Source organism: Antedon bifida, chromosome 4 (assembly GCF_963402885.1).
Source record: "Antedon bifida chromosome 4, ecAntBifi1.1, whole genome shotgun sequence".
In the NCBI taxonomy this organism is placed as follows: Eukaryota; Metazoa; Echinodermata; class Crinoidea; order Comatulida; family Antedonidae; genus Antedon; species Antedon bifida.
The window spans coordinates 223,535-251,088 of NC_136229.1; the positions used below are offsets into that span (position 1 = coordinate 223,535).

At 32.4% G+C, this 27,554-nt stretch overlaps 3 protein-coding genes and 8 non-coding genes across 11 annotated transcripts in view; all 11 read left to right on the forward strand.

Moving 5' to 3' along the window:
- The first annotated feature begins 70 nt into the window (after nucleotides 1-70).
- Trnai-aau (transfer RNA isoleucine (anticodon AAU)) lies at nucleotides 71-143 on the forward strand. The gene has a single exon. It is a non-coding gene; the product is annotated as a tRNA-Ile (tRNA).
- Nucleotides 144-223: 80 nt separating this feature from the next.
- Nucleotides 224-296, forward strand: Trnai-aau (transfer RNA isoleucine (anticodon AAU)). Its single transcript has one exon. It is a non-coding gene; the product is annotated as a tRNA-Ile (tRNA).
- Nucleotides 297-376: 80 nt separating this feature from the next.
- Nucleotides 377-449, forward strand: Trnai-aau (transfer RNA isoleucine (anticodon AAU)). Its single transcript has one exon. It is a non-coding gene; the product is annotated as a tRNA-Ile (tRNA).
- Nucleotides 450-530: 81 nt separating this feature from the next.
- Trnai-aau (transfer RNA isoleucine (anticodon AAU)) lies at nucleotides 531-603 on the forward strand. Its single transcript has one exon. It is a non-coding gene; the product is annotated as a tRNA-Ile (tRNA).
- An 82-nt stretch (nucleotides 604-685) lies between these two features.
- Nucleotides 686-758, forward strand: Trnai-aau (transfer RNA isoleucine (anticodon AAU)). Its single transcript has one exon. It is a non-coding gene; the product is annotated as a tRNA-Ile (tRNA).
- An 81-nt stretch (nucleotides 759-839) lies between these two features.
- Nucleotides 840-912, forward strand: Trnai-aau (transfer RNA isoleucine (anticodon AAU)). Its single transcript has one exon. It is a non-coding gene; the product is annotated as a tRNA-Ile (tRNA).
- Nucleotides 913-1,147: 235 nt separating this feature from the next.
- Trnai-aau (transfer RNA isoleucine (anticodon AAU)) lies at nucleotides 1,148-1,220 on the forward strand. The gene has a single exon. It is a non-coding gene; the product is annotated as a tRNA-Ile (tRNA).
- An 81-nt stretch (nucleotides 1,221-1,301) lies between these two features.
- Trnai-aau (transfer RNA isoleucine (anticodon AAU)) lies at nucleotides 1,302-1,374 on the forward strand. The gene has a single exon. It is a non-coding gene; the product is annotated as a tRNA-Ile (tRNA).
- A 332-nt stretch (nucleotides 1,375-1,706) lies between these two features.
- Nucleotides 1,707-11,135, forward strand: LOC144839892 (aquaporin AQPAn.G-like). Its single transcript, XM_078695472.1, has 5 exons — nucleotides 1,707-1,959; nucleotides 7,732-7,894; nucleotides 8,544-8,757; nucleotides 9,210-9,290; nucleotides 9,759-11,135. Exons 1-5 carry the CDS (start codon nucleotides 1,746-1,748, stop codon nucleotides 9,909-9,911), a joined length of 825 nt encoding a protein of 274 aa, XP_078551598.1. The 5' UTR covers nucleotides 1,707-1,745; the 3' UTR covers nucleotides 9,912-11,135.
- A 5,700-nt stretch (nucleotides 11,136-16,835) lies between these two features.
- LOC144841267 (E3 ubiquitin-protein ligase ubr3-like) lies at nucleotides 16,836-19,116 on the forward strand. The gene is made up of 5 exons (XM_078697530.1): nucleotides 16,836-17,275; nucleotides 17,666-17,799; nucleotides 17,917-18,075; nucleotides 18,462-18,578; nucleotides 18,971-19,116. Exons 1-5 carry the CDS (start codon nucleotides 16,836-16,838, stop codon nucleotides 19,114-19,116), a joined length of 996 nt encoding a protein of 331 aa, XP_078553656.1.
- Nucleotides 19,117-19,479: 363 nt separating this feature from the next.
- LOC144841269 (E3 ubiquitin-protein ligase UBR3-like) overlaps nucleotides 19,480-27,554 on the forward strand; it is a 45,925-nt gene continuing 37,850 nt past the window's right edge. Inside the window, exons 1-17 of the mRNA XM_078697531.1 lie at nucleotides 19,480-19,740; nucleotides 20,030-20,218; nucleotides 20,641-20,924; nucleotides 21,516-21,608; nucleotides 21,928-22,056; nucleotides 22,363-22,415; nucleotides 22,517-22,653; nucleotides 23,059-23,144; nucleotides 23,316-23,375; nucleotides 23,875-24,041; nucleotides 24,703-24,850; nucleotides 25,031-25,126; nucleotides 25,274-25,411; nucleotides 25,678-26,234; nucleotides 26,617-26,708; nucleotides 26,802-26,954; nucleotides 27,201-27,340. Coding sequence (XP_078553657.1) covers nucleotides 19,542-19,740; nucleotides 20,030-20,218; nucleotides 20,641-20,924; nucleotides 21,516-21,608; nucleotides 21,928-22,056; nucleotides 22,363-22,415; nucleotides 22,517-22,653; nucleotides 23,059-23,144; nucleotides 23,316-23,375; nucleotides 23,875-24,041; nucleotides 24,703-24,850; nucleotides 25,031-25,126; nucleotides 25,274-25,411; nucleotides 25,678-26,234; nucleotides 26,617-26,708; nucleotides 26,802-26,954; nucleotides 27,201-27,340 — 2,721 coding nt within the window. The 5' untranslated portion in view covers nucleotides 19,480-19,541. The remainder of the gene's footprint in view (nucleotides 19,741-20,029; nucleotides 20,219-20,640; nucleotides 20,925-21,515; nucleotides 21,609-21,927; nucleotides 22,057-22,362; nucleotides 22,416-22,516; nucleotides 22,654-23,058; nucleotides 23,145-23,315; nucleotides 23,376-23,874; nucleotides 24,042-24,702; nucleotides 24,851-25,030; nucleotides 25,127-25,273; nucleotides 25,412-25,677; nucleotides 26,235-26,616; nucleotides 26,709-26,801; nucleotides 26,955-27,200; nucleotides 27,341-27,554) is intronic.

The following is a 27,554-nucleotide window of genomic DNA, read 5'->3' on the forward strand; positions in this document are numbered from 1 at the left end:
TTGTCGTCTTTTCAGTCATACGGTATTTTTAACCAGGAATCATAGAAATGTGACATCAATGTATCCAACCGGCCGGTTAGCTCAGTCGGCAGAGCGTCGTGCTAATAACGCGAATGTCATGGGTTCGAGCCCCATATCGGCCAGTAATGTATTTTTGTCGTCTTTTCAGTCATACAGATGTTTAACCAGGAATCATAGAAATGTGACATCATTGTATCCAACCGGCCGGTTAGCTCAGTCGGCAGAGCGTCGTGCTAATAACGCGAATGTCATGGGTTCGAGCCCCATATCGGCCAGTAATGTATTTTTGTCGTCTTTTCAGTCATACAGATGTTTAACCAGGAATCATAGAAATGTGACATCATTGTATCCAACCGGCCGGTTAGCTCAGTCGGCAGAGCGTCGTGCTAATAACGCGAATGTCATGGGTTCGAGCCCCATATCGGCTAGTAATGTATTTTTGTCGTCTTTTCAGTCATACAGTATGTTTAACCAGGAATCATAGAAATGTGACATCATTGTATCCAACCGGCCGGTTAGCTCAGTCGGCAGAGCGTCGTGCTAATAACGCGAATGTCATGGATTCGAGCCCCATATCGGCCAGTAATGTATTTTTGTCGTCTTTTTAGTCATACAGTATTTTTAACCAGGAATCATAGAAATGTGACATCAAATGTATCCAACCGGCCGGTTAGCTCAGTCTGCAGAGCGTCGTGCTAATAACGCGATTGTCATGGGTTCGAGCCCCATATCGGCCAGTAATGTATTTTTGTCGTCTTTTTAGTCATACAGTATTTTTAACCAGGAATCATAGAAATGTGACATCAATCTATCCAACCGGCCGGTTAGCTCAGTCTGCAGAGCGTCGTGCTAATAACGCGATTGTCATGGGTTCGAGTCCCATATCGGCCAGTAATGTATTTTTGTCGTCTTTTCAGCCATAGAGTATTTTTAACCAGGAATCATAGAAATGTGACATCAATGTATCCAACCGGCCGCTTAGCTCAGTCGGTAGAGCGTCGTGTTAATAACGCGAATGTCATGGATTCGAGCCCCATATCGTCCAGTAATGTATTTTTGTCGTCTTTTCAGTCATAGAGTATGTTTAACCAGGAATTATAGAAATGTGACATTAATGTAACCAACCGGCCGGTTAGCTCAGTCGGCAGAGCGTCGTGCTAATAACGCGAATGTCATGGGTTCGAGCCCCATATCGGCCAGTAATGTATTTTTGTCGTCTTTTCAGTCATAGAATATGTTTAACCAGGAATCATAGAAATGTGACATCAATGTTACCAACCGGCCGGTTAGCTCAGTCGGCAGAGCGTCGTGCTAATAACGCGAATGTCATGGGTTCGAGCCCCATATTGGTCAGTAATGTATTTTTGTCGTCTTTTTAGTCATAGAGTATGTTTAACCAGGAATCATAGAAATGTGACATCATTGTATCCAACCGGCCGGTTAGCTCAATCGGCAGAGCGTCCTGCTAATAACGCGAATGTCATGTTATTTTTTGTTTATTTTTAATAACTATATTTAATTTAGTTTTTTTTTTATGTTTGTGACGTGACATTTTATTCTGAACAAGTTCGACTTCAATCAATCATTGTCTCTATGGACAGTAAAAAATTGCTGCCCGCCCTCTATACTTTTGAAAACAAACACCAACAAGTAGTAAAGTAAGTACTTACTTACTCAACAACAACTCAATCAAAAAGCAAAGCGAAGTTTTGTCGGTCGTGACTATGGCGGGTAGGAGGCGAAGTACCCACGATGCAGAGTCAAATTCAAGTGTTAAATCCGCAAAATCTTGCGTTTTTACTGTAGATTTATTTAGACGTTTAATCGCTGAGTTTTTATGTACGTTTCTGTTCATTTTAATCGTCGGAGTCGCCACGCCTAGTGGGGATCAGTCAGACACCGATATTATGAAAACAAGCCTAACGCTCGGAATGGCAGGTAAACGGCCCTTGTATTTGTTTATTCTAGGCCTGGACGGCTATGCCTAGCACCGTTTGTTACTACCATAATAAATGGGACATTCGGCTTAGATGTTTGTAGGAAGCCATCCGCCGTTAAGTACACTTCTACAGCTAGTACTACTTATTTTACTCGTTCTTGATTTTATTGTTTTGCAATTGCTTTAAAAATAATATTACTAATAAAATAATTTTAATTTTGTATCATGTACAGTATGCCTACTTGTTCTGGGCTATATTATATTGGGTTTGGTTATTTTAGCACAATGGTCTATATACTTATTCTTTCTCTTTGGCGATAAAACTTAAAATATATTCTCAGTAATTAGTAATAAACTTTTCAAACTTTATGAAACAACATTTTAGAAAGGATTGGGAACGCTACAGTATTTAATAACATTTATTTTTTAACCTGCATGCAACTTAAATGTATGACATGTAAAATGAGAATTTGGTATGTGTTTGGCCAAAATTGGCTAAAGAACACATCATTCATTAAAAACATGCATTAATGTAGCCTATTGTATTCTACGATACACTTATCTGTGTGAGTATTGGCTTATGGTTTATAGGAGGTTTGTCACGCATGAATCCAATGTTTCCACAAAGAAAAATTTGCTAATAGCTGCGATTTTCATCGGGGGTTTGCTGAGCTTTTTGATTCACACGAGTGCGAATCATTTCCTGAGCTCAGATTGGTTGGTTGCGAATTTTTAACAAGTAGAAACTGTTGACCTACTAATTTTGCAGAAAGCACTACAAAATTTAGACATTATATCACACTTTGTATAACTAGTTTGATAGTGTAGACATAGCTTTACAACAGGAGCACTGTTTGTAGGCAAACATTAAAGATGGCTGCCTGATAATAATAAAGAATACATTGAAGGTTAATAACCTACTTTGTATTTGTATTCCAGTTTCAGAACAATAACCATAAAATACTTATAAATCCCAAATTTCCTGTGATATAAAACTTGTTGAGACCTGCTGAATCTTCACCTGTTGACTTTAATAATTAAACATATACTGTATGTGAAATATACCATGAGAAACGCATACAGTACAGTTACCATGTAAAAACACACTGTGTACCATGTAAAACATACCATCCATGTAAAACACACTGTATACCATGTAAAACATACCATCCATGTAAAAACACACTGTGTACCATGTAAAACATACCATCCATGTAAAACACACTGTGTACCATGTAAAACATACCATCCATGTAAAACACTCTTGTACCATGTAAAACATACCATCCATGTAAAACACCATGTGTACCATGTAAAACATACCATCCATGTAAAACATTTTGTACCACCAGGGAACACCATAAGCCACTTTCACTATCATAATTCCCAAAAAAATGAAACATATTTTTAAATTCTCTAAATCGGCCACAAACTATAAAAATGGATTATTGCTCTCTTAACTGATTTCATGACTACACCTACCTATACCTGTTCTACAACATTATTGTTAAGCTCTGTCTACACTATCAAACTAGTTTGACAAAAAAGTGTCATATGCTCAAATATGATAGTGGTATGCCCAAATATGGTAGTGATATGACATCATCATAATCATATCTGGCCACATCACATTTTGTTGTCACATAAAGTTTTATATTGTACACAGAGCTTTAGAAATTACATTTGCAAAGTTAGAGTGTGTTTATGTTTATAGTTTACAGTAGTGTATTGCTGAGTATCCTTGTCTCCAGCTACTGTACTCCACTCCTACTGTAGAGATTCCATTATATTTAAATTACAAAGATCAGTAGACTTGACCCATTCAATTACTGTTTGCTCTACTGCTACAATCAACCCAGTTGGTACACTATACCCCTGTGTCCTATTGTACAGTAAATATGAGGCCAACTTGGTAAATGTAGTTAGTGGTACTACCCCTAAGACCCCTGTATTATTCTTTTACCCCCCCCCCCCCCTAACATTTCACATTTTCTCCCTGGTTACAATGATAAGTGGATTTTAAAATATTGTTTTCTGCATTAAAATACTAAAAAAACAAGCAAATTTACTATTCAGACTATATGGGCATCTGCATTTTATTTTCATTAGATTTTACATCAAAGTTTTTTGTTAGAGTGATTCCTCTCCACCACTTGAGCACCTCACCTGGCCTTGAATTGATTATAAAACCTCCTCACCTTGTCTTGAATGGATGATAAAACCTTCAATCACGAAGTCACATGTTGGCTTATGCATATAGAATAGAGCAAACTTTGTATAAAATAGTGTTCAGCAATTCAATCAAATTGTGGTCAGACTTTGTGTGTTGCTGATGTGTAGTAAAGATGTACAAGAGAGAGCCCACCAAAATAGAATTGTGGTCAGACTTTGTGTGTTGCTGATGTGTAGTAAAGATGTACAAGAGAGAGTCAACCAAAATAGAATCTTTAATCTTTAAAGAATGTTTCACTGTAACACGCCCTAATACACTTTTTGTTTTAATTACCTTTCTTTATTATATACAGACTTTCAGTTTTTTCACAATTTTTAGTGAATAATGAATTTTATTTTAGAATACAGTACAGTATATTTAACTTTTCTAAAAACATCCAAAATGTTGGGATAATTTTGAGCCGTTAGAAATAAAGGTTCAAGGTGTTTGATAGAAAATGACTTTTATTGTATGAAAACTATATTGAGATTCTTAACTTAATTTACTCAAGTAGAATGCATTGAAATGAATTGTGGGTTTTGTATGTTTATTGTTCCCTTGGAGAAATCCTAAAATCAAATAAACTTGCAGCTGCTTCTAATATTTCAAATTAATTGTGAGACTTAAATAAAATCAATAAAATATCAAGAAATGTCTTTTTCTTCTATATTAATGAGAAGACATTTAGATCTTCAGATTTTATAAATTCTGGCGAAGTTTAATTGTGTAAATTTACTCTGATATGACCAATACTGTTTTAAAATGAAAGCTTTTTAAACAATTACAATAGTTGATTGTTTTTGGTTTAAGCTTGATAGGCTATAAACAACAATTATGTATAAAAATAATGAAACGTATTACTTACCTGAAAAATTGTATAAATAAAAAAAATTAATGTTCTTTTTGAAACAATATTCATAAGATATAATATTATAAAGTTTACTTTAATGTATGTGCAATATTTATATACAGTACTATAAAAAGATTGTTTGAATGTGTGCTGTCTTATATTAACAACTTCTTCTATGATAGTATTTTATTATATTATATAATAATGAATTTTGTATATACATTATTGAATGAATAAAGATTGAATGAATAAAGATGGGAGAGACCCATAAAAGATAAAAAAAAAAAAAGCTTGATAGGTGCTAAACACTGCACTATTTGTACCATGTTGCTACTGCTGCTGAAATATTGCTAAGAAAAAAATGAAATTCAATATTTAATAAGGTGTTAATTGGGTTGAATGTGTTTTTTTTAATGTTTTTATTTCATTGGATCAAATTGAAATGCATAAGACTTTAATATGCTTTTGAACACTAAAAATAAGATTCTTGATATTTAATATGATGTTAATTGGGTTGCCGTTTCTTGAGCTATGCTTTATAAATCTTATCTTATTGGTTATCTTAACTTTTTTATTTCATTAAATCAATTTTTATGCATAAAAATATGAAATTGATGTGTTTAATTGATTGAGTAGGGAGATAAAAGTTCAATTGATAATATAATTGAGTTTGTGGTTTCAAAGTGGCTGCTTTATTTTCAAACAAGCACTTTCATTTAATTCCACCTTCTTTTGTTAATTATAAGTAAGTGCTTAACCAAGGTTACTTAAGGTGACTTGTCTTTAGCATGTTTTTACCATCACAAACTTCACAACATGTTAATTAAAAACTTAAGACAATACTCCTTATATTAATTAAAACCATACATCCCTTTACAATAATAGTGCACACTCATATTTTTCAATCCTGCCATTCTTTTTGATTTTAGACTTCAAGACATTTTGAGGCATGAAACAAAAAACAACAGATCAAATTATAAATGTATCACATCCAGGCAGATCATATTAATTAATAGGAAACTTCTATAAAAACAGGATGGAGCTAAATTTGATACATTTATTGCAATGTTTAAACTCTCTCACAGTCCTTAGAGATCTCTCGGCTCAGAATTACAAAATTGTAAATCGTAGAGTTTATTTTGTTTTGACCCGTCGTTGAAGCTTGCCAACAGACCTTACCATTTAAATATTTATCCATTACCCTTTTATACAAAATTAAATCAAGTTTTAGAGTCCTTTTTATAATAAAAAACCAAAATCACTCAAAAGTTTGTGACTTAATTCAACATCAAAACGTACTTTTACAAAAAGATTACTGCCTAATACTGAAATATATATCCATTACCTTTAATGGATATATATTAATCCATTTCCCTTTAATACAAAATTAAATGAAGTTTAAGGGTCCTTTTTATAATCAAAAACAAATCACTCAACATTTTGTGATAGACTTAATTCAACATCAGAACGTACTTTGTACAAAAAGATTCCTGCCTAATACTGAACACTATAGCAATTGATCTAATAGCCTTACATTTGTTTGATTGTTTTTGATTTGGTAAAGTATTTCATTGCTGAAAACAGAAAGAATAAACTTTAATTGGTTCATCATAATGAATCCAACTTGTAAATTGTAGGTTATATTGTGTGTTCATAGTTTCCTTATTGTCAAACCGCTGAATAGAATACCAGTCGTCAGCTTTCACGTCTTTCCGCTCCATTTGTCTCTTATAGAATCTATTGTTTAAATTTTAACACTTGATTTAATATTTTCATTGTCATTAAATGTTTGGAAATCTGTTTCTTCTCCGGTCGTTTTAGATTTGATATTAAAATATTATCCATTGTCAGTTAGATTTTTAGAAGGATATCTTAAAGATAAAATTATAAAGTTATTGTACTATTTAGGTTATTTTAAACGATAAAATAACGCGCCAAATAAGGCGATAGGTGCCTACGGACAGTCTGGTAATTCCTTATAGTTGATTTTAGCTGTTCATACAGTTTTGTAAAGAATGGAAGGTGTATAACGTGGTACCAGGTTTGGTAAATTTTTAGTTCCATACAACAAAACATGTTGACAAAAGACAAAAAAACTTTTCATCATAACCATTATTCAGTACATAATGCACAGTAGCTTTAACAATATAACAAGTTTCCCCGGAAAAGGCTGTGTGTATTGAATAATTCAATGTTGAATAGATTAGGGGTTAGCCATTGTATGGTTCATGTTTAAAGTACATATTATCATGCCATCAGACAAGCTATAGATTAACCAAAAGGAAGCCTTAGCCTTAGAGGAATGAACAGTGTACAGTATTTTGGTAAACATATTATGTGTTCAGCTTTGTTATCAGTTTTCTTGTGGTAAATATTTGCCACGTGATTAAATTGAAAACAAAAATTTAAAACATGGAAAGTAAAGATATTAGTAAAATCACACTTTAAATAGGTCATTTTGTGGAATATTCACAAAGCTGGGGGAAAATAATTATTTTACTTATAAAAAGACAAAATACTTGTTCTTATATAGATGGGGTTTTTTTTCAGTTAAATTCAGTGTAACTTTCCTTTCGATCCAATTTTGTTTTTCCAAAAAGGGGAAATATAGCAGTATAAATACAAATATGTTCAAGGCTATCCTGTTCTTAATTAATGTTTCAAAAATGTATATTTAAATAATAATTTTGAATAATATTTTTTTTTTAGTTGTAACATTAATGCATTGTTTTGAGAGGATAAGTGGAGCACATATGAATCCTGCTGTAAGTATCGGCATGGTAACAGCTAGGAGGATAAGTCTGTTAACTGGTGTTGTGTACATCGTAGCACAGGGTGTGGGAGCTCTTACTGGAACAGCTCTTCTGAAGGGGTAAGCTTCAATCAATATAATATCTCTGCTTTGTTTTTGTGTTGTTTTATATAGCAAATTGCCAAGGATAACATAAGCGAATTCATTCACTATCCTTCCTAAAGGTGGCAATCCTGTTCACAAGACAAACATATACACAAGATACATCATCAAGCATTTTTGCTTGAATAGAGTCTAAACCATAGTGCATCCATGTACCTATACTTATAGATAATAGGTCCATAGTGCACCATTTAGTTCATTGAACCATACAATAGCAATGCCTATAACCAATGTGGTGACGAGGGTTCTCACAACTTCCTTATGTTCTTAAAAACCAATTATAAGAAAACTTTTAATTCTATTTCAATTAAAAAATACGAAAATGGCCATGAGCTTGAAAGTGAGTATTTATCAGGTAAATAATATGTTATTTGTTAGTCTGCAAAATATTGATCAATTTTGACCCTCCTTTTAAAAACTCATCAATTACCTTCGTCGTCATACAAAGATTATGTGTTGGTATTTCTGTACAGGTGTCTTGCCAACTTGGTTCAAACTAATACTACAAAATCTTGATCAACTGTGACCCTCCTTTTTAAAAACTCTCAATTACCTTCCTCTTTAATATTATTCTTTATAACAAATATGTGTTGGTATTTCTTTATAGGTGCCTTCCAGACTTGGTTCAAACAAACGTAGCAATGAATGATCTTCAACTCGGTATTATCAACAATTTTCAAGGGTTTGCGTTAGAATTGATAATGACGTTCATCTTAATGTTTACATTTGTTGCGGCAACTGAGGATTCTAATCTGTTGGGTCATCGGCCATCAGCAGCTGTGTCTGTCGGTCTTGCCTTCCTTCTAAACACGTTATGGGGCGTAAGTAGTCTTGACTTGCCAATATTCCGGCTTGTCAAATTAACTACCTAATTCTCTTTCATTTTTCATTTCATTTTTGGGAATAAAAAAAACATTAATATAAATATAATAAATCTTAAACATTATCTAAATTTAAAAAGTAAAGCCTTGTCTACACTATCAAACTTTATGTGACAAAAAAAATGTGATGTGCCCATATATGGACATGATGATGTCATATCACTACCATATATAAGCATATCACTACCATATTTGGCCACAACACCCTTTTTTTCATCAAACTAGTTTGATAGTGTAGACAGAGCTTAAGACATTGTGTTGAAATGTTTGAGTTTCCATGGTTAAATACAGTTGAACTTTAAATGAAATGGCTGCTTTAGTCTCCTTAGTTTTCAGTTTTCTCTGAAAATGTGCAAGTAACTTTGTCTAAACTTGATTTTTTTAAATTTTAGTTTAAATTTACTGGAGCAAGTATGAATCCAATTAGGATTCTGGGACCATTAGTATTCCTTGGTGATTTCAAGAACATTTGGGTAAGTATGAGAGGAAATTTTGAAATATCTAGATAAAATATAAAATTTTTTAACAAATGATAAATATTTTCCTTGGTGATTTCCAGAACATTTGGGTAAGTATGGGAGAAACTTTTAAAATAGCTTAAATTTGTTAACAAATATTTTCTTATCTTAAACCAACTTTTTGATAGCTTCATGATTTAATTTACTTCTGCATTGAAGCATGGTTCCCACACCACCATCACAGTCTTTGCTAAGCTCTGTCTACACTATCAAAGTTTATGTGACAACAAAATGTGATGTGCCCATATATGGACATGATGATGTCATATTACTACCATATTTGGGCATATCACTACAATATTTGGGCACATCAGTTGTTTGTGGTATCACTGTTATCACTATGCTTTGATACTAGTAATACTGTAGTATATAGTGTATCTTACATTCAAATTCTCTACGTAACTTACTGCCTTTATTTTGTAGGTATATATTGTCGCACCGGTATGTGGTAGTGTCCTTGCTGCTTTTATATACAAGTGCATATTCAACGCTAGCAACGGTCATTGGGTGTCGCCCTCAACGTTAGATATTAAAGAGGAGGTCGAAATGGAAACGCCTGGGTGTGAAGATGCTTAAAATATAAATATCCTTTAAGATAGATTTTAGAATTAAATTAGTATTCTTTTTAAACGAACTGGTTTTGTTTTTAACACAGTAACAAAGGTATTAGGGTTATAACCATTTCTATCAAGTTTAGTACATTAGTGTGTTTTAAGCTATTCTGAAATTGTTTGCTAGAAAATATGTGAGCCAGACTAGGGTCTTCAGACCTTACACTTAAGTTATTCAAAAAGCAGTGGAAAGAGGAAGAAGATCAATATTAATCTCTTGCCTAATTATAAATTTAAATGCCACTTATTGGGTAAAACATGTGACAAACTAGGGTCTTAAGACCTTACACTTAAGTTTGTTTACCCGGCCACTTATGGGTTGTGACAAACAAGGGTCTTGGACATGTCACAGTGTATTTTTTATAATTTATTCATTGTGGCTTGTATATATATCAAAATGTAAATATTCAATTCATTATACAGTGTGTTTAAATGTATATTATGTATATACAATTTATTATAAATAAAGTCTGTTTTCATTTATAGAGAAGCAACAAATTCAAAAAGACATTTTAAAATAAACAAGTTTTTTCGCAAAGAAGTAGCATAATTCTATATTTTACAAATAATTTACCAAAACTTTTATAACAAGGTAAATGCTAAAAAATATCAGGGAAAATATAATGCCAAATTATAACCATTTTGACAGTTTCAATTTAATTATCAATTTTAAGTAAAAACTGTAGATAGAACTTAAGTAAAGTGTGAGGTACGTTATTGGTGACATTGCAGAAAAAATTACTCAATATGCAGTTTTATATATGGATGCAATTTATAATTAAATATATCCCTCAATTTATTACCAAATTTTAAAAAAAAGATAAAATTGTTTTCTAGCCCTACTATTTTTAAGGGTTAAAAAACAAATTTTAACATAATTTAAAGCTGGACTTGCCCACCAGCATGCCAAATGGTTTCATATGCAAACACCATATTAACTATTTTATCCAAAGGTTAAGTACATACTTAAGATTAAGGTACCGTACCTATATCTGTAATGCAATTTTGCATTGCAATTTACATATCATATTTTAACATTTTTATAGTATTTTTTTAAAATTACACCATATTTATATATTTTTTTAGATATTTTATGTTTGTTTTTTTATAGTTAATAGAAAAAAAAAATGAGCTGCTCCTGCTCTTTCTAGTTCAACTTTGTTTTACTTAATAAAATGATATGATATGATATGATATGATATGATATGATATGATATGATATGGGTTGATATGATATGGGTTGATATGATATGGGTTGATATGATATGGGTTGATATGATATGGGTTGATATGATATGATATGATATGATATGGGTTGATATGATATGATATGATATGGGTTGATATGATATGATATGATATGGGTTGATATGATATGGGTTGATATGATATGATATGATATGGGTTGATATGATATGATATGATATGATATGGGTTGATATGATATGGGTTGATATGATATGATATATGATATGATATGGGTTGATATGATATGATATGATATGATATGGGTTGATATGATATGATATGATATGGGTTGATATGATATGGGTTGATATGATATGATATGATATGATATGATATGGGTTGATATGATATGATATGATATGGGTTGATATGATATGATATGATATGATATGGGTTGATATGATATGGGTTGATATGATATGGGTTGATATGATATGGGTTGATATGATATGGGTTGATATGATATGGGTTGATATGATATGGGTTGATATGATATGGGTTGATATGATATGGGTTGATATGATATGGGTTGATATGATATGATATGATATGGGTTGATATGATATGGGTTGATATGATATGGGTTGATATGATATGGGTTGATATGATATGGGTTGATATGATATGATATGATATGATATGGGTTGATATGATATGGGTTGATATGATATGGGTTGATATGATATGGGTTGATATGATATGGGTTGATATGATATGGGTTGATATGATATGGGTTGATATGATATGGGTTGATATGATATGGGTTGATATGATATGGGTTGATATGATATGATATGATATGGGTTGATATGATATGGGTTGATATGATATGGGTTGATATGATATGGGTTGATATGATATGGGTTGATATGATATGGGTTGATATGATATGGGTTGATATGATATGGGTTGATATGATATGATATGATATGGGTTGATATGATATGGGTTGATATGATATGGGTTGATATGATATGATATGGGTTGATATGATATGGGTTGATATGATATGGGTTGATTGGGGAAAAGAGGTTGGTAGAATTGGGTAGAGTATAATGGGTTGAATAGTAAGTGATGCCAATTTGGTTGAATAGGGTATGATTTGGGAAAAGAGGTTAGTAGAATTGGGTTGAATAGTAAGTGATGCCAATTCGGTTGAATAGGTTATGATTGGGGAAAAAGAGGTTGGTAGAATTGGTTTGAATAGTAAGTGATGCCAATTCGGTTGAATAGGGTATGATTGGGGAAAAGAGGTTAGTAGAATTGGGTTGAATAGTAAGTGATGCCAATTTGGTTGAATAGGGTATGATTTGGGAAAAGAGGTTAGTAGAATTGGGTTGAATAGTAAGTGATGCCAATTTGGTTGAATAGGGTATGATTGGGGGAAAAGAGATTGGTAGAATTGGTTAGAGTATAATGGGTTGAATAGTAAATGATACCAATTTGGTTGAATAGGGTATGATTGGGGACATTGTCAGTAGGATAGTGTTTAGTTAGAATGGAATATTTGGTGTATTATGTACTATTATCTAGTTGGTTACATTTTATGAATGGCCGTTGCTCCCTCCTGATTGGTCAATACACTTTTGATACAGATAAGCCCTTGCTCACAATTTAATAGGAACCAAGCTTTAGTAAATACCATTCTGTAGTATTTGTTTATTGTTTGTGGTATGCTTAGAAAGGTCAAAGTTCGCTTGATAATAATACCTATGAAACTATTATGGTTTATATACTGTACTTAATAATTATTTTAATATTTCAACGATGATTGTGAAAACACAATTGTGTACTGTAATGTATCAGAGGTACCAGAGATGTTGTTCTTAAAATCATGTTTTATACTTAAAATGTATTTTTCTACTTAAGTTGATGGGATGACGATCAGATTATTATCTACAGATGTATATTATACAGACATAAATAAACTATTTTATTTACAAAGTAACTTTTTTATGTCTAGTTTTTCATATTCTGTTTGGGTCTAGGATTTTAGTTTTAGTAGGTAATTTTACACGTTGGATATCAACTCATGAATATTAACCTCAATAGACAATCCGCTTATCTTTTATTATCCAATAATAATCAATTTAATTATACCAATTATGAAAAGAGAGATTATCTATCACAATCAAAAATAATATATTAACAGCAATTAATGATTCATTACAATCAATATCTTTTATTTCATAAATAGGTTGCATTGATTTGTGATGGAACAACAAACAACTTAACTGATCCTAATATTCATGGTTGTGTAATAATCAATTTTATTAAATATATTTATTTATTTTAGAAAAACACATCAACATAATTATATATAAGTACCAAAATACCAACTAATTTCAATGATGGTTGTAATCAAAAATAAAAAAACAATCACAAAGCAAAACTGATTATGATGAGGACATTACTCTATCATTTTGCTGTTAGTTTATCAATATCATTTGTGTTACATATTCATATTTACCATTATTTCAAGTGTTGAATTCATTGTAAATAATTATAAATTGTCGTTTAACGTCAAAATTCTTGCAATTGAAAAGCCTACAATCATTCACGATCGGTATCGTTTAAATTACAGTCAATATTTGCATAAAAGCCACCACCTGTTTTAATTATCACCTATTTCTAAACTAAAAGTGAGCAGTTAATTAAATTCATTTTGATAACAAAAATGTATTAGGTCTGGTACTGCAAGTGGGTCACATGTCGTTCAATAGACCGTACTATTTAACAACTGGGAATCAGTTATCTATCTAAAGGCTGATTCTTTGAGAGCAGACCTTGCTGTGTAAAGCAGCAGTACCATCTTCCATTGGGAAAAATTAAGGTTCGCCTTTCTCTCGAGAATCTTCCATGATTGTACGTCTTCTCAATACGAGCCCTCTGATCTCTTGACTTCCAGTCGTTCCACCACGCAATCATGGCTTCATTTTCGTAATAGTATTCTGATATGTCATCAAGAGCCTTCATCCCAATGTTGTAGGCTGCTTTTAGTGCGCCTGCTGCTGTTGCTCCTGATGCTGCTAGAGCCGCCATGATTCTATTAACTTAATAGAAAACAAAAAACATTAATGCGAAATCAATTTAATTGTAAACATACTCCTATATGTATTTGTCGTATCGTATGCATTTATTACATAAAACAAAAGAAATTAGAAAATCGTTGTATTGTCACGATATTATTGCTCTTACTAAAGACTAAATGACGTCATTTGATTAGACGTATAAAAATATCATTTTCATCAAAGGAAGCATAGATGGTTGTTCTATAGTTCTAGAATGAAAAGTTTTTATATTTCTTTTGTTTTATGTATGAAAAATGCATATTTGTCTCAGTCGTCGATCGTTATCGTGTGAATGGGCCTTTAAGAAGATAGCTTCTCGTTCTTTATTGTATCATTATTATTCTCTTTATTTCCAAAAATATAAATACAAACACAGACCAGGTTTACCAAAATTGCGTATAAATAACATGTCAACAAAAATATTAATATCGCATAAAATATATAAAAAAAAATCTCCACAGATAATTAAAATTTATTTAAAAATGCAAACTTTATAATTTACGTGATGATACTACATAGCTATCATTTAATTAGAAGAGTGATCTAAAAGGTAGTGTAAAACTATGATTATGAACATACTACACTGTCATTGCTTAAAACAGAAAACAGGAAAAAACTGAATAATTTATAATCGCAACTTTTAAAGATGATATTGTCCCTCAAAAACATGAAAAATTAAGATTTGTAAAATAAGATTTGAATAGGCCATTTTTTAGTTCTAATAATGGATACTTTCGTAGAAAAATGGAGGAGGGTATAATCATGTTTTCACTTAAAAGACAACGGTTAAATCCAACTAAAAATCTCTTTACTGGCCAATTTGACTATGTTTTGCATTAAAGGCCTATAGAAATATTTTCAGGTAAATAATTTTTTCGTTCAATTTTTGGTCAAAGTAAATAACTGTTATTTAAAAACATTTAAATGTTATATCAGTAAACAAACTCACTATTTTTCAGGCAGATCACCAGTGTTCTTCACAGAATTATTCGGTAGTTTTGTAGAGGTTGAAATTGTTTAAACGGTGAGTATAGGCTACACTAAGCTGCCGCTGAATATAGTTTTGTTGGCCTAGTTCCGTCGACAATGTGGAGAAAATCTTGTTCAACTTACTATATATCAGAAATTATTTGTTTGCACAATGATTCATTTTTAAAATAATAATTTACACTTTCCTCATTATCTTTAAAGGTAATTTCGTGGACTATGTAGATATCGAATGATGAGTAAGCCTATTTCTTAATCAATTACTATTATATGTTTATTTAGGCCTACCAGGGAAGAGTTAATAAACTACACTCTTCCCTGGGCCTACGACGCCAGTTTTTGTTTATCAAACAACAATATGCAATTTCTCGTTATTTACGCCCATTTCATAAATAAAGACTGATTACACCGAATACATCACTCCTGTTTGTCTAATTGAATTGTTTATCTGAAAGATTAAATGAATCAATTTGATGAGGTTCCGTCTGTCAACTATTTTGGTCACGAATCGAGTAGTAGTATCTGAAAACACCAATCCAATCAATCAAAGGAACAACAATTTGAAATAATCAGAAGAAAATATATTTGCATTGTTGATAGAGGAATTTAGAGGAATTTAATTTTAATACACATTGGAACGAAGAAGTAGGCCTATCTTGGTAAATGGATTAATACCATTTTATATTATAAGCCAGTCAGACAGCCAGTCAAACTCTTATAAAGTTTTATAAATAGTTTTTACGAAATAGTTTTTGCGCGAAATACGGTTGTCGATGTTGTTCAATGGTATAGGCCTGTACCCCATGCCTTATTGTACCATTAGGGAAACTTTTCTTCCTCTATTCTAAGACCAGTCGTATTGCATTGTATTAATATGTTATGAATACAAGTTTAAATGTGTTTTAAACAGATAGTTTGTCTCTGTTCTTGGGGTTATGAGGACTGATGAGATCAAATATAGAACATTAATGATGCCGATCATACCAACCTCGAAATTGGAGCTAGGCCTTAGTTTTTTAAGTAGAAAACCCCACCTAAAATGTTGAAGTTGCATCTGGATAGTTGAAATTTGAATATTGTAATTGTCCTACGGCAAAAATCACTTATTGTCTATGGATATTGAATTTAAATGGATAGTTTTGCCCATATGTGTTTATTGAATAATTTATACTGAATTATGTTTTATAATAATATACATATTAAATGTTTTTTGTTTTATATATCTTTACAGATACCAAATACACTAATTAGATAGGAAGAACAAACGGGCTTTTCAAAGTGCTTACGGAAGGTGGTCAGGCTAATTAACGGTCGGGTTGAACTGTACTTTATCACTGGTTTATAAAGCTCTGTATATACTGTACTATCAAACCAGTTTGACAAAAAAAAGTGTGATGTTCCCAAATATTGTGGTGATGTGCCCAAATATGATAGTGATACGATGTCATCATGTCCATATATGGGCATATCACATTTTTTTTATCACATAAAGTTTGATAGTGCAGACAGAGGCTTTAATTTGTAACTTTAGTCAGTTTGAGTCGTCGTTGGTGGCGCTCATTATGAAAATAAAAACAACAAATATGGCGGAGGCGATCGACGACGAAGTGGACGGAATTGCCAAACTAGGGCCTAAGTTTGCAGCAATTCACATCGACAAAAAATTAAAAGTATCCCTTCAATTAGCTAAAAAACATGTTAATCTTCTTTTACATCGTCTGCTAGACACAAATGACGATACGGATTGTGTTGTTTGGTATCGGTATTTAGTGGCTGCAGGAAATGAGTTCTATGATTTCAAGAGCGAGGTACTGAAGTACGACGATGCGTCAAGATGCGGCCTGGTGTGGACTGCAAACTTTGTGGCCTACAGATGTAGAACTTGTGGAGTAACCCCTTGTATGTCCATATGCTCAGATTGTTTTCACAATAGTGATCACACTGGTCATGACTTCAATATGTTCCGTAGTCATGCGGGAGGAGCTTGTGATTGTGGAGATGTTCATGCCATGCGACATACTGGGTACGCAGAATCCTATATAATAATTAATATATATTCTAACTAGGCCTATAATATAGGCCAAACTGTCTCCATTCATAGGAAAAGATTATATGAAGAGACAAGTAATATTTCATAGCATAAATAAATACGAGTAATGTGATTGGTCAAAATAGCATCAATTGAGGATTGATAATGACTTTGACATCTGATCATCAACATCTGTGTTAGTGTGTTGTGAGGTCATCGGATTGTGACAGCAAGTCAACTATATTTATAAAATCCTAAAGGATGGTTTTGTGTGATAACCTAACCAACTGTTGACGATAGTTAATGAATAGTTGGGTGTGAATGCTCAGACAAAATTTGCAATTTATTTATTCAGTGACATAATCCTAAAAACTATTTTTCTAGATTTTGCAGCAATCATGTCCCTGGAAAAAGATCTGTTCAGAAGCCACCATCTCATCTGCTTGCCATGGCTGAATTGGTTGTTCCTAGAATTGTCTACCATTTTGTTCTTCGATTACGAAAACTTTGTCAACCAGGTACATCATTCTTGTGTCTGTGCATTGTGAAATATATGTTCATCACATTTCTTTTGAATGTCTTTGTAAAAGTTCATTTGTAAATATTATAAAATTGTTATTTATTATTGTTTACAGAAAGAAACGGCAGTTATAAACTTACAGAAGTAATGAAAGAGCAATACACGCAAGTGTCACAGCTATTGGACGATCTCAGCAAAATGGGAGGAGCTATGAAGCATGTAATCTGTCAATCACTATGCAATCCTGAGAACTACAAAATACTGTCAAGTACAGGTATTGTGAATGATGAAAGATTCTGTTTTTTGGGCAATAGAACAATCAGATTCCACTTCTTGTTTTTAATTGTATGTGGTTGCTCTCAGTTATAAAATGTTATCTGTATTCCATTCCACCTATACATGTTTAGTTTTGTTTATACATTTAGGCAAATTGCCAAGGATACCATAAGCAAATTCATTCAATATCCTTCTTAAAGGTGGCAATCCTGTTTAGATAAACATATACACAAGATCCTTTTGGAGTTGAGTTGTAAATTGTCATTAAAAACATCCTGACATGAAAGGCTTGAACTCAAGACCTTTGAATTGGTAGCCAAGCATCATAACCACCAAGCGCTTAGATGAATTAAATAGATATTCATCATCATTTTTTTTTCGTAGAGGATTTAGCAGTACTGCCAAATGATGATAAAAAGAAGTTCAAAGAAAGTTCCATTGATGAATATTATGCAGCTTTATTGACCTTGCCAACACCATCAATTCCAGAGATTTTACAAGGTATAAGAATTAACCCAGCTTTGGTTTATTCAAGGGTAGCTGTACTACAGCTGACTTGAAGAGGCCCTCTTAAAAACAATATAAAACGACATTCAAACATAAAATTTTAAATTCAGATTAAAAAATGTTAAAATTCATGGTACAATAAATTAGAAAAATGTTAAAATCCATTAAAAAATAAAACTTCATATAAAAGGACATTGGTACCATATATTGCTTATATTATTGCTTATCTTTGAGATATAATTTTAACCTTGTTTAAAAATGAGAATAAAATATATTATTGCATTTAATTTTAAAGGGAAGAGAATCTGTGAAACTAAGTAACGTACAAAACGTCAGTCAAACTTTGACTCATGAATTTGATATTTCATTTTTTTTCATCAATTTAGATTGCCCGGGATTGTCACAAATATTAGTTCACACTAGTTTTCTTCAAGAGATTATGTTTTGGATGGTCAAGTATGAGTTCCCAGAGAAAATCATCACATTTCTTCTCAGCCTTCTTACAGATGTGGAATATAAAGCAAGTAGTTAGATATACAAATACATTAAAACCCCTATTAGGGGGACACATAACATATATTGCTTCACAGCTATGTGTCCCCTTCATAAAGGTATCTCAAAGTAGTTTTTGTGTAAGGCTGTGCTTGAGTATAATCCTACCTTCTAGTTTAGGCAAAATTTAGATACAAAACTTTCATTTACATAATACAATCTCAGTATAATCCCACCCCTAATTCCATATCCAAGCCTCATGGAACTACGCTCGATCATACAAAGTAATTGTATAAGATGTCTAATTTATATTTTTAAATCAGAATGTTCTTATATAGTACTTTATACAACCACAGATCATTTATAACATTCTGTCATTTAAAGCCATAAAGAACAGGGAAAATAAAACAGGCAATATATAACTGAAAATCTCTATTTCAGAAACCCTTCACAGATGCATTTGTGATGCATTACTCTCGCATCTGCATGTCCTTAGTACGTTCTCCAGAAGTGATTCCAGATCGTGTGGTTCATATAAGTGTTCAGGTCTTAAGTAATGAAATCCTAGCTACTCACGTCGTTAAGAATTGTCAACTGTTCCATATCATGATTCTATCAATTCAGGAGATGGTACGTAGCTCACTGACAGACTGCAAAATTAAAGGTATGTAACAGAGCAGCACATCTCATTTGTCAACTACTATTATTAAAGATGTATTGTCCCCCAAAAACATGAAAAATGAAGATTAATTAAATCAGACTTTTAATAGTTTATTTTGTAGTTTTAATCAAGTTCATTTATAACAAAAAATAATTAATAATAATTCAGTAACTTCCTTCATTGAAATACTTTTCATTACAAGTAACTCCCAAATGAGGAGCCATTTATCAGCACCTAGTTGAAGAGAAAATTATAGAGTTATATCTTTTGGTTTGGTTTTCTTTTATCACAGATGAATATGGCACAAATGTGAACTTTCACCAAGTTGTCTCCTGTTCAAATCATGTGATCAGAAACCATTCTTATTGGCCAATCATCAGTGACCTGACCAACCTGATGTCACATAAGCCATGTGTAGATGTGTTCTTTGCAAGCCCTGATCTCATTAGGATGTGGACATCTTTATTACTTACTTTCACTGGTATGTTACAAGTTACCAGAGTTTACTGGTATGTTACAAGTTACCAGAGTTTACTGGTATGTTACAAGTTACCAGAGTTTACTGGTATGTTACAAGTTACCTGAGTTTGCTATGGTTTATCTGGGTTCAAATCCTGTCAGATGTCATAATGTGTTCTCATGACAAAAAACAACTCCACTTTCAAAGATTTGTTTAAAGTTCTGTCTACACTATCAAACTAGATGTGATGTGCCACATCACAATTTTTGTCACAAGACTTTGTTTATGTAGAGCATCTTGTATCTATGTGTAAACAGGATTGTAACTTTTAAGAAGGATAGTAAATTAATTCGCTTATGGTTATCCTTGAAAATAATTAGAAGAGAGAAATCTAATTTATGATAAATTGCACCACTAACTTCCAAATGGATTTTATTTTTTAGGAATTAATCTTAATGAAAGAGAACGTGAACAGCATTTAGAGTTTGCTCCTCATTACTACGCCGCATTCACGGCCGAAGTCGAAGCTTGTGCTGCCCCCATGTGGCAGCTTGTTAGTCACTGCAAAACATCAGAGACGATAGAATTCTCCAAGATGATGATATCGGTGTGTGCGGAAGAAATCCAGGACTGGTTTGATGCTCTTAACTTGAATAGTGCCCCCTCACCAATGCAATTTTCTTTTCATCTTCCTCTTTTGAGGCACCTAGCACTATTCATTAGTTTTGTAAGTTGACTACATTCTTTTCTACGTACATACAGTAGAATATCCGTTTTCTGGGGTCACTCCTATTCCAGGTACCCCCTATTAAGGGGAAACTGAAACGTAGAAGGGTAGTTTTAACACTATAATGGCTAACCCCCTATTCAGGAGACTTAGGCTTATTATTAAGGGGACACTTTGTTGGTTCCAAAAGGTGTCCCTTAACATGGGTAACTTTGAATGTATTTTGGTGCATACTTTCTCAGCCTTCATATTTTTTGTCAACTGGCAGTTATACCAGAAAAGTATATTATTATGTATATATTCTATTTAAGTTTGTTTATGTCTTTGTTCTGGTCTGATCTGTGTGTATAGGTAAATGGTATCCTAACTGACTAGCACCCACTTCTTTTGGTGCCTATTGAAAATTGTAACTGTGTCAATAAACATAGCACAAGTATTGCATGACATAAACATAAATGTTATTTAGTGGATTTGCTGCTTCTTGTCAATGACATAAACATAAATGTTTTTTAGTGGGTTGCTGCTTCTTGTCAATGATGATTTTACTAACCTTACAAGCTTTTCTAATTATATCTTCATTTTATCTAATAGGCAGTAAATAAGCAATCCCATGTTCTACAGCCATTGTTACCAAATACAGATGGCTATATGTTGCAATTGATGATGTTTCCATTACAAATACAGGTAAGATACTGTAACTAAAGCTCTGTCTACACTATCAAACAAAACAATGTGATGCACCCATATAGGGACATGATGATGTCATATCACTGCCATATTTAAGCATATCACTACCATATTTAGGTATATCACACTTTTTTGTCAAACTTGTTTGATAGTGTAGACAGAGTTTGAAATTTGAAATGAAAACAAAATTGAATCTTAAGTTTGAGTAGTTAAGTTAAGTTAAGTTAAGTTAAGTTAAGCGTGTGTACTGTATTGCAATATTTCATCCTATGTTTCAAGGTATGTTTGTATGAAATCTTTCATCCTATGTTTCTAGGTATGTTTGTATGAAATCTTTGCTGGAATGTGGATAAGGAACGGTCTTCAGATTAAAGCCCAAGCCATGACTTACAGCCAGTGCCATTTCTGCTCTTCAATGTTGGACCTTGATATCTTCTTGCTTCAGGTAAGTCCTTCTGATGAGACTTAAAGCTGTTGGTTCCATATATATATACATCGGTTAAAGAACTTGGTAGACTATTCAAAAAGAGTAGAGATCTACTGATAACCCTTTACTCTGCCAAGCTAAAAACAAGCCTGTGTTGTTTCCAGATAAAATGTTGTTGATGCTGAATACATTCCGCATCACTTACACGGTAAAAGGTGTACATTTTTCAGATGTAATTTAAATAAAAAATGCCAGGGTATATTTGATATGATATTTTGTTTTGTAACTTTTCTAATTATAAATATTTGTACTCTTTTTTTTCAGTTATGCACTTGTAAATTAAAATCTGATGTTGTAATCACTACAATACTGGAAAGGTATGAATATATCCATGTTACTGGTAATTCTGATTTTGTGACTAAATGTGTAATTATAATAATGATACAAATATATAATGTTGTTTGTTATTAACTCATAGGTACCATGTATTGGACTATTTGTCACTGAATCCCAGACACACTAACACATTCCTAAAGAAGGAAGGACAGGAGATGGTGATGCTAGAGGGCGCTCTATATTTATTACTTGCCGTGATCAACACAAGAATACACTTAGGTTAGTGTGTATATTTCTCGAAATTGATTTGTTTCGATCATCTCGGGTTGGTGGATATAATTGGCGTTTATTGTTAAAAATGTCAAATTTAATTTTTACAAATTTTGAATGTGGATGAATCATGATTTGATTATTTATTTGATTACAGTAACATACATTGTGAAATATAAATGCCAGGGGCAGCTTAAGCAAAATATTATCTGTAGCCCTAATTACTATATGTAGCCCTAATTACCCCTTGTATTAAATATACTATAAAATACATAATTAATTTTTTTTTAATGGAAATCAATTATAAAAAATATAATTAATTATTCATAGCCATATAAGTCATAACAACAAGACTCTTCGACAGAAAGATCATACTCTTTAAATATGCAAATTAATTTTGTTATTTAATTCCAGGTATGTCAAATTATGAATTGCTAAAAAGTGAAGTTATCGCAATGCTGTGTATGAAAGATAAAACACACAGTCAACTACTTGATCAAATATCCTTTGAAATTGTGTTTTTGATTGATTGATTGATTGAATTACTTTATTAACTTATTAAACCATTATCATCAAAGAAAGAAATAGCTGTAATTTAACTAGAATGTTGAAGCGTGTACAGTACACAGAATAAATCACAAAGTTGTTCACCAGTCCTTAACTTTCTTTACATTCCTGAGAGAAGTGAAGTTCTCAGCATTTCAGATATGTTTGAAGACATCTTAAAAGAGGTATGCTTATTGCAATTAATCCATAAGAGTATGTACTAGCTCGCCATCATAAAATCAAGTGCATTTTATTTACATTCACAATATTTTACCAATTGGCATCCTTAGATGTGTTCCAATTAATCCACTAAGGTCAAAGATCATCTTGGAGTGCTATTACGCAGACTGCAATATTTTGTGCGTTTCTCACTTGTTCATGTTTCTGATACCAATTGTGATAATTTTATTACAATATGCATTAACAAAATACCGTATATGCCCAAGTTTAGTATTCATTCAGTATTCATTTATTCATAGTCAAACACAGTAATATATATACATGGTTTGTTAAAAACTAAAAATTCAAATAAAAATATAAAAAGTCAAAAAGGTTAAAATTTGGTAAAATACAAATAAAACACATAGTGTCAGGAGACCTGGCTAAAATGTGTATGATATATGTTAAGATACCATCCTGTAAGTGGTGATGTTCATTATTGGCTTTTTTTAACTTATATTTTAGGTAGCCGATTTTAAGGACCCTACCCAGTTATCTGGTGGAAATTTTAGACAGGGACAGTACGTACTTAAACCAGAGCTTTGGACGTCAGAGTTTGACCCAATTATGGTTCAGATGAGGTCAATGCAAAGAAAGGACTACCAAGGAGCGCTGGATAACTACACTGCAATGTAAGCTGGAAATAAATTAGTAAAATATTCATCATCAACATGATCACCAACGTGGCTTGTCATTGTTGTAAGGCACATATCACTTCATTGTTGCTTAAGCGTGATTCCAACTAGAGACGCAACGCAAGGATGTACTGTCAACGCAAGCAAGTTGACCAATTACAAGCCATTTTTCGAATAATCCATCGCTTGTGATTGGTCAAATAACTTACGTTGGGTTACGTTGCTAGGGAAACCAAGCTTTAAAGTCCCAAACTTTATGTCAAAGAAATAAATGGAATGAAATTATTATCATTATCATAACATTATTGTCATTATCTCATCATCATCATCAATAATATAAATAACATAAACAGCCAATCATTATATCATAATTCTCAAAATCATCCACATGGCTAACTTTCTACAAATCTCTAACTGCTGTATGATGTTTATTTACAAAGGATCTTGTACTATGTTGTATGGGCACAATACAATCTTAAGCTTTGTCTACACTATCAAACTAGTTTGACAAAAGTGTGATATGCCAAAATATGGTAGTGATATGACATCATCATGTCCATATATGGGCACATCACATTTGTTTTGTCACATAAAGTTTTATAGTGTAGAAAGAGCTTTACTTCGTGCTACAATGATAACGATATGTTTATTTCCAAAGAATGAAGCAGAGTGGTAAACACACAGGTAGTGATGTGTTGTGGCCAGCGTACCAACCACTGAAAGACATCAACCAAGAGTTTAAACCAGTTCAACAACTACTCCATTCCAGGACATTACATGCTGCCTTGTTTCTTGTACTTCACAAGGTATTTTAATACTATTTTACTTTATAACAGTAAGATGATAAATTAGTAAAAAGAGCAAATATAAATAAATATTTCCAATATTTCCCAGATAAACAAAAGATAAGTTTGATATTTCTAAAGGGATTGATATTTTAGGTAAAACCTTGTGTCTCAAATGTTAGTTTACTTGTTTATTTGTAGGCTGTGAATGTGAAAGATGTTAGTGAACCAGTGATGTATCAATGTATTGCTCTTATATCATTAGCTTTACAATGTCAACCAAATGACATTACTCAAGTAAGTACTCAGTATGCTTCTTAAAACCACACTTTAAACAACGTCAAGTTCTGAGTTGAATACTTGAAAACATTTATTTTTCAATTGCTTACGAGAACAACAAAAGTTGTTTTCCTTGAAATGTTGTTGGTATTTTTTGTCATACAGGTGGAGGTTGGTGACACCTGTAATGATATGGAGCTTTCTGATTGGTTCCCATATAACAACATGCTAAAGAACATCTCATATACTATTAAGACCATTGAACTGACAAGGAAAGAAAAAACTGATTCCAGCAATCCATTTGTAAGTGAAATATTATGTCACATATGGCCTTTTATACGTATAGTATTTTAACTCACAATTTCATTTGTAATGATATACATTATTGTATCTCATTGAAAATATTTTATTGTATATTTATATCAATTCATTTATTGACTTTCGCCTCACAGAAAGTAAACATATGAAAAATAAAACAAAAACAACAAATAAAAAAAAGGATTTGAAAAGAATAAACAACCAAAATCAAAGTCCAAAATCATTCCATTGTTTGTACATCTCAAATGTAGAGGGCGTTGCTGAAGGACCTCCATGCGGAAAACTCCACATTCCCAGTAGAACCACCAGTACAGGCAGCCTTTGCCGGGAACCTCGGACCAGATGTCGATGACATCCACATGGAAATGGCAGATAATGATGATATTGATGATGAAGAAGATGACGAAGAGGAGGAGGAGTTCTTTGATGCCATTCAAAATGCCATGGACATCATTGAGATGACTGGTGTGATTGAGATTCCACCAGAGGCTACTGCTTATGATGAAGAAGCAAAGGCCCCAATACCTATCAACCAACCAAGTGCTACAGACACTGCCAAATGTACCTCTGTGGACATCAATGAAAGTATGTTAAGTTTGCTTGTGAAACTGTACTCTAAATTATCAACTGATAAAGTTTATAAGCGACAGGCGACAGGAAGCACTGACCCAAAGGCCGGGTCTGGACCGTACTACATTGGGAAGCTGTTAGACAGATTGGCAGAACTGAGCAAGGAATGTGCGGATAGATTGCAGGTCCAGCCAAAGAAAAGACAGGAAGAGGATAATGTTGATGCCGTCAGTGAAAGGTATCTCATACTGCTGTTTCTAAAGCTCTATCTACACTATCAAACTTTATATGACAAAAAAATGTGATGTGCCCATATATGGACATGATGATGTCATATCACTACCATATTTGGGCACATCACACTTTTTTTGTCAAACTAGTTTGATAGTGTAGACAGAGCTTTACAAATGCATCTAAAAGTTTGCAGATAATGAATAAGATTTATAAATAAAGAATAACTTTTAAACCACTTAAATTTTTGTGATATCAATATTTTTGTGAAAAAATATTATGACTATATATATTGACTAGATCCAAAAGTAATAGTATCATTAGTACAGTACAATTTATTTAATTCAATTTATACAAATTGTATAACAACAAACATTTTGTATTTTCAGAAAAAGGAAAGCACTAGAAAGACAACAACATTTGTTAGCAAAATTTGCATCACAACAAAAGCAGTTTTTGGAAGAAAATCCTCAAATTTCAGGTTTAGTATTAAAATGTGAACAAGTTAATTTATTGTTTTTAAGTCGAAAATTTAATAGGGCACAAAATTTTAGTAATATTTGTTTCTTTTCAGTTGAAAGTGCAAAGCAAGTTGAATCTTTTTCTATGGAAACTGATCCAATATCGTCATTAGAGGAACAGATTGAGTGTGTGATATGTACTCAACCTATTCCAGCGTCAGAGGACAATCCATTAGGAGCTGTTGTGCTTGTTCAAACGACCAACGGTAATTTGTGTTTTTAAAATAAAGAAATTTTTGCAAACAATGTCGGCTGGTTTTTGAAGATACAAGTGTATTACTACCATGTGAAGTGGCCTTACAATATCAAAATGTTGTTTGTTATTACATAATGATGTATCTTATGAAAATAAAATTGAATTGAATTTTCTCCGTGATTTAAAAAAAAAAATCAATGTTAGTGTCAAGTGATATAATTTTTTTTATTTACCTTTCTTTTTTTGTTTTAACCAGTGTTAAACCACAGGTCAGTGGTTGGTGATGCGTTAGAGCATGAAGCAGGCTGTTCAAATGATGTCATTCGGAAACCAACTAAAACAAGTCATGTCATCAACCAACAAAAGAAAGTTATTCTGACACAGTTCTTCAAGGAAGTAAGATTGCTATTTAATCTTATCCTTTGTTTTTGTTTTAGACTTTGTATATGTTCCTATTAAATTAATAATTGAATGTTTTCAACACACCCACCCAGACATAGGGCATTTATTATGTTAGTGTACAATGTTGGCAACACACAATATCGGAGACATAGGGCAATTATTATGTTAGTATACAATGTTGTCAACACACACAGCCAATATCAGAGAC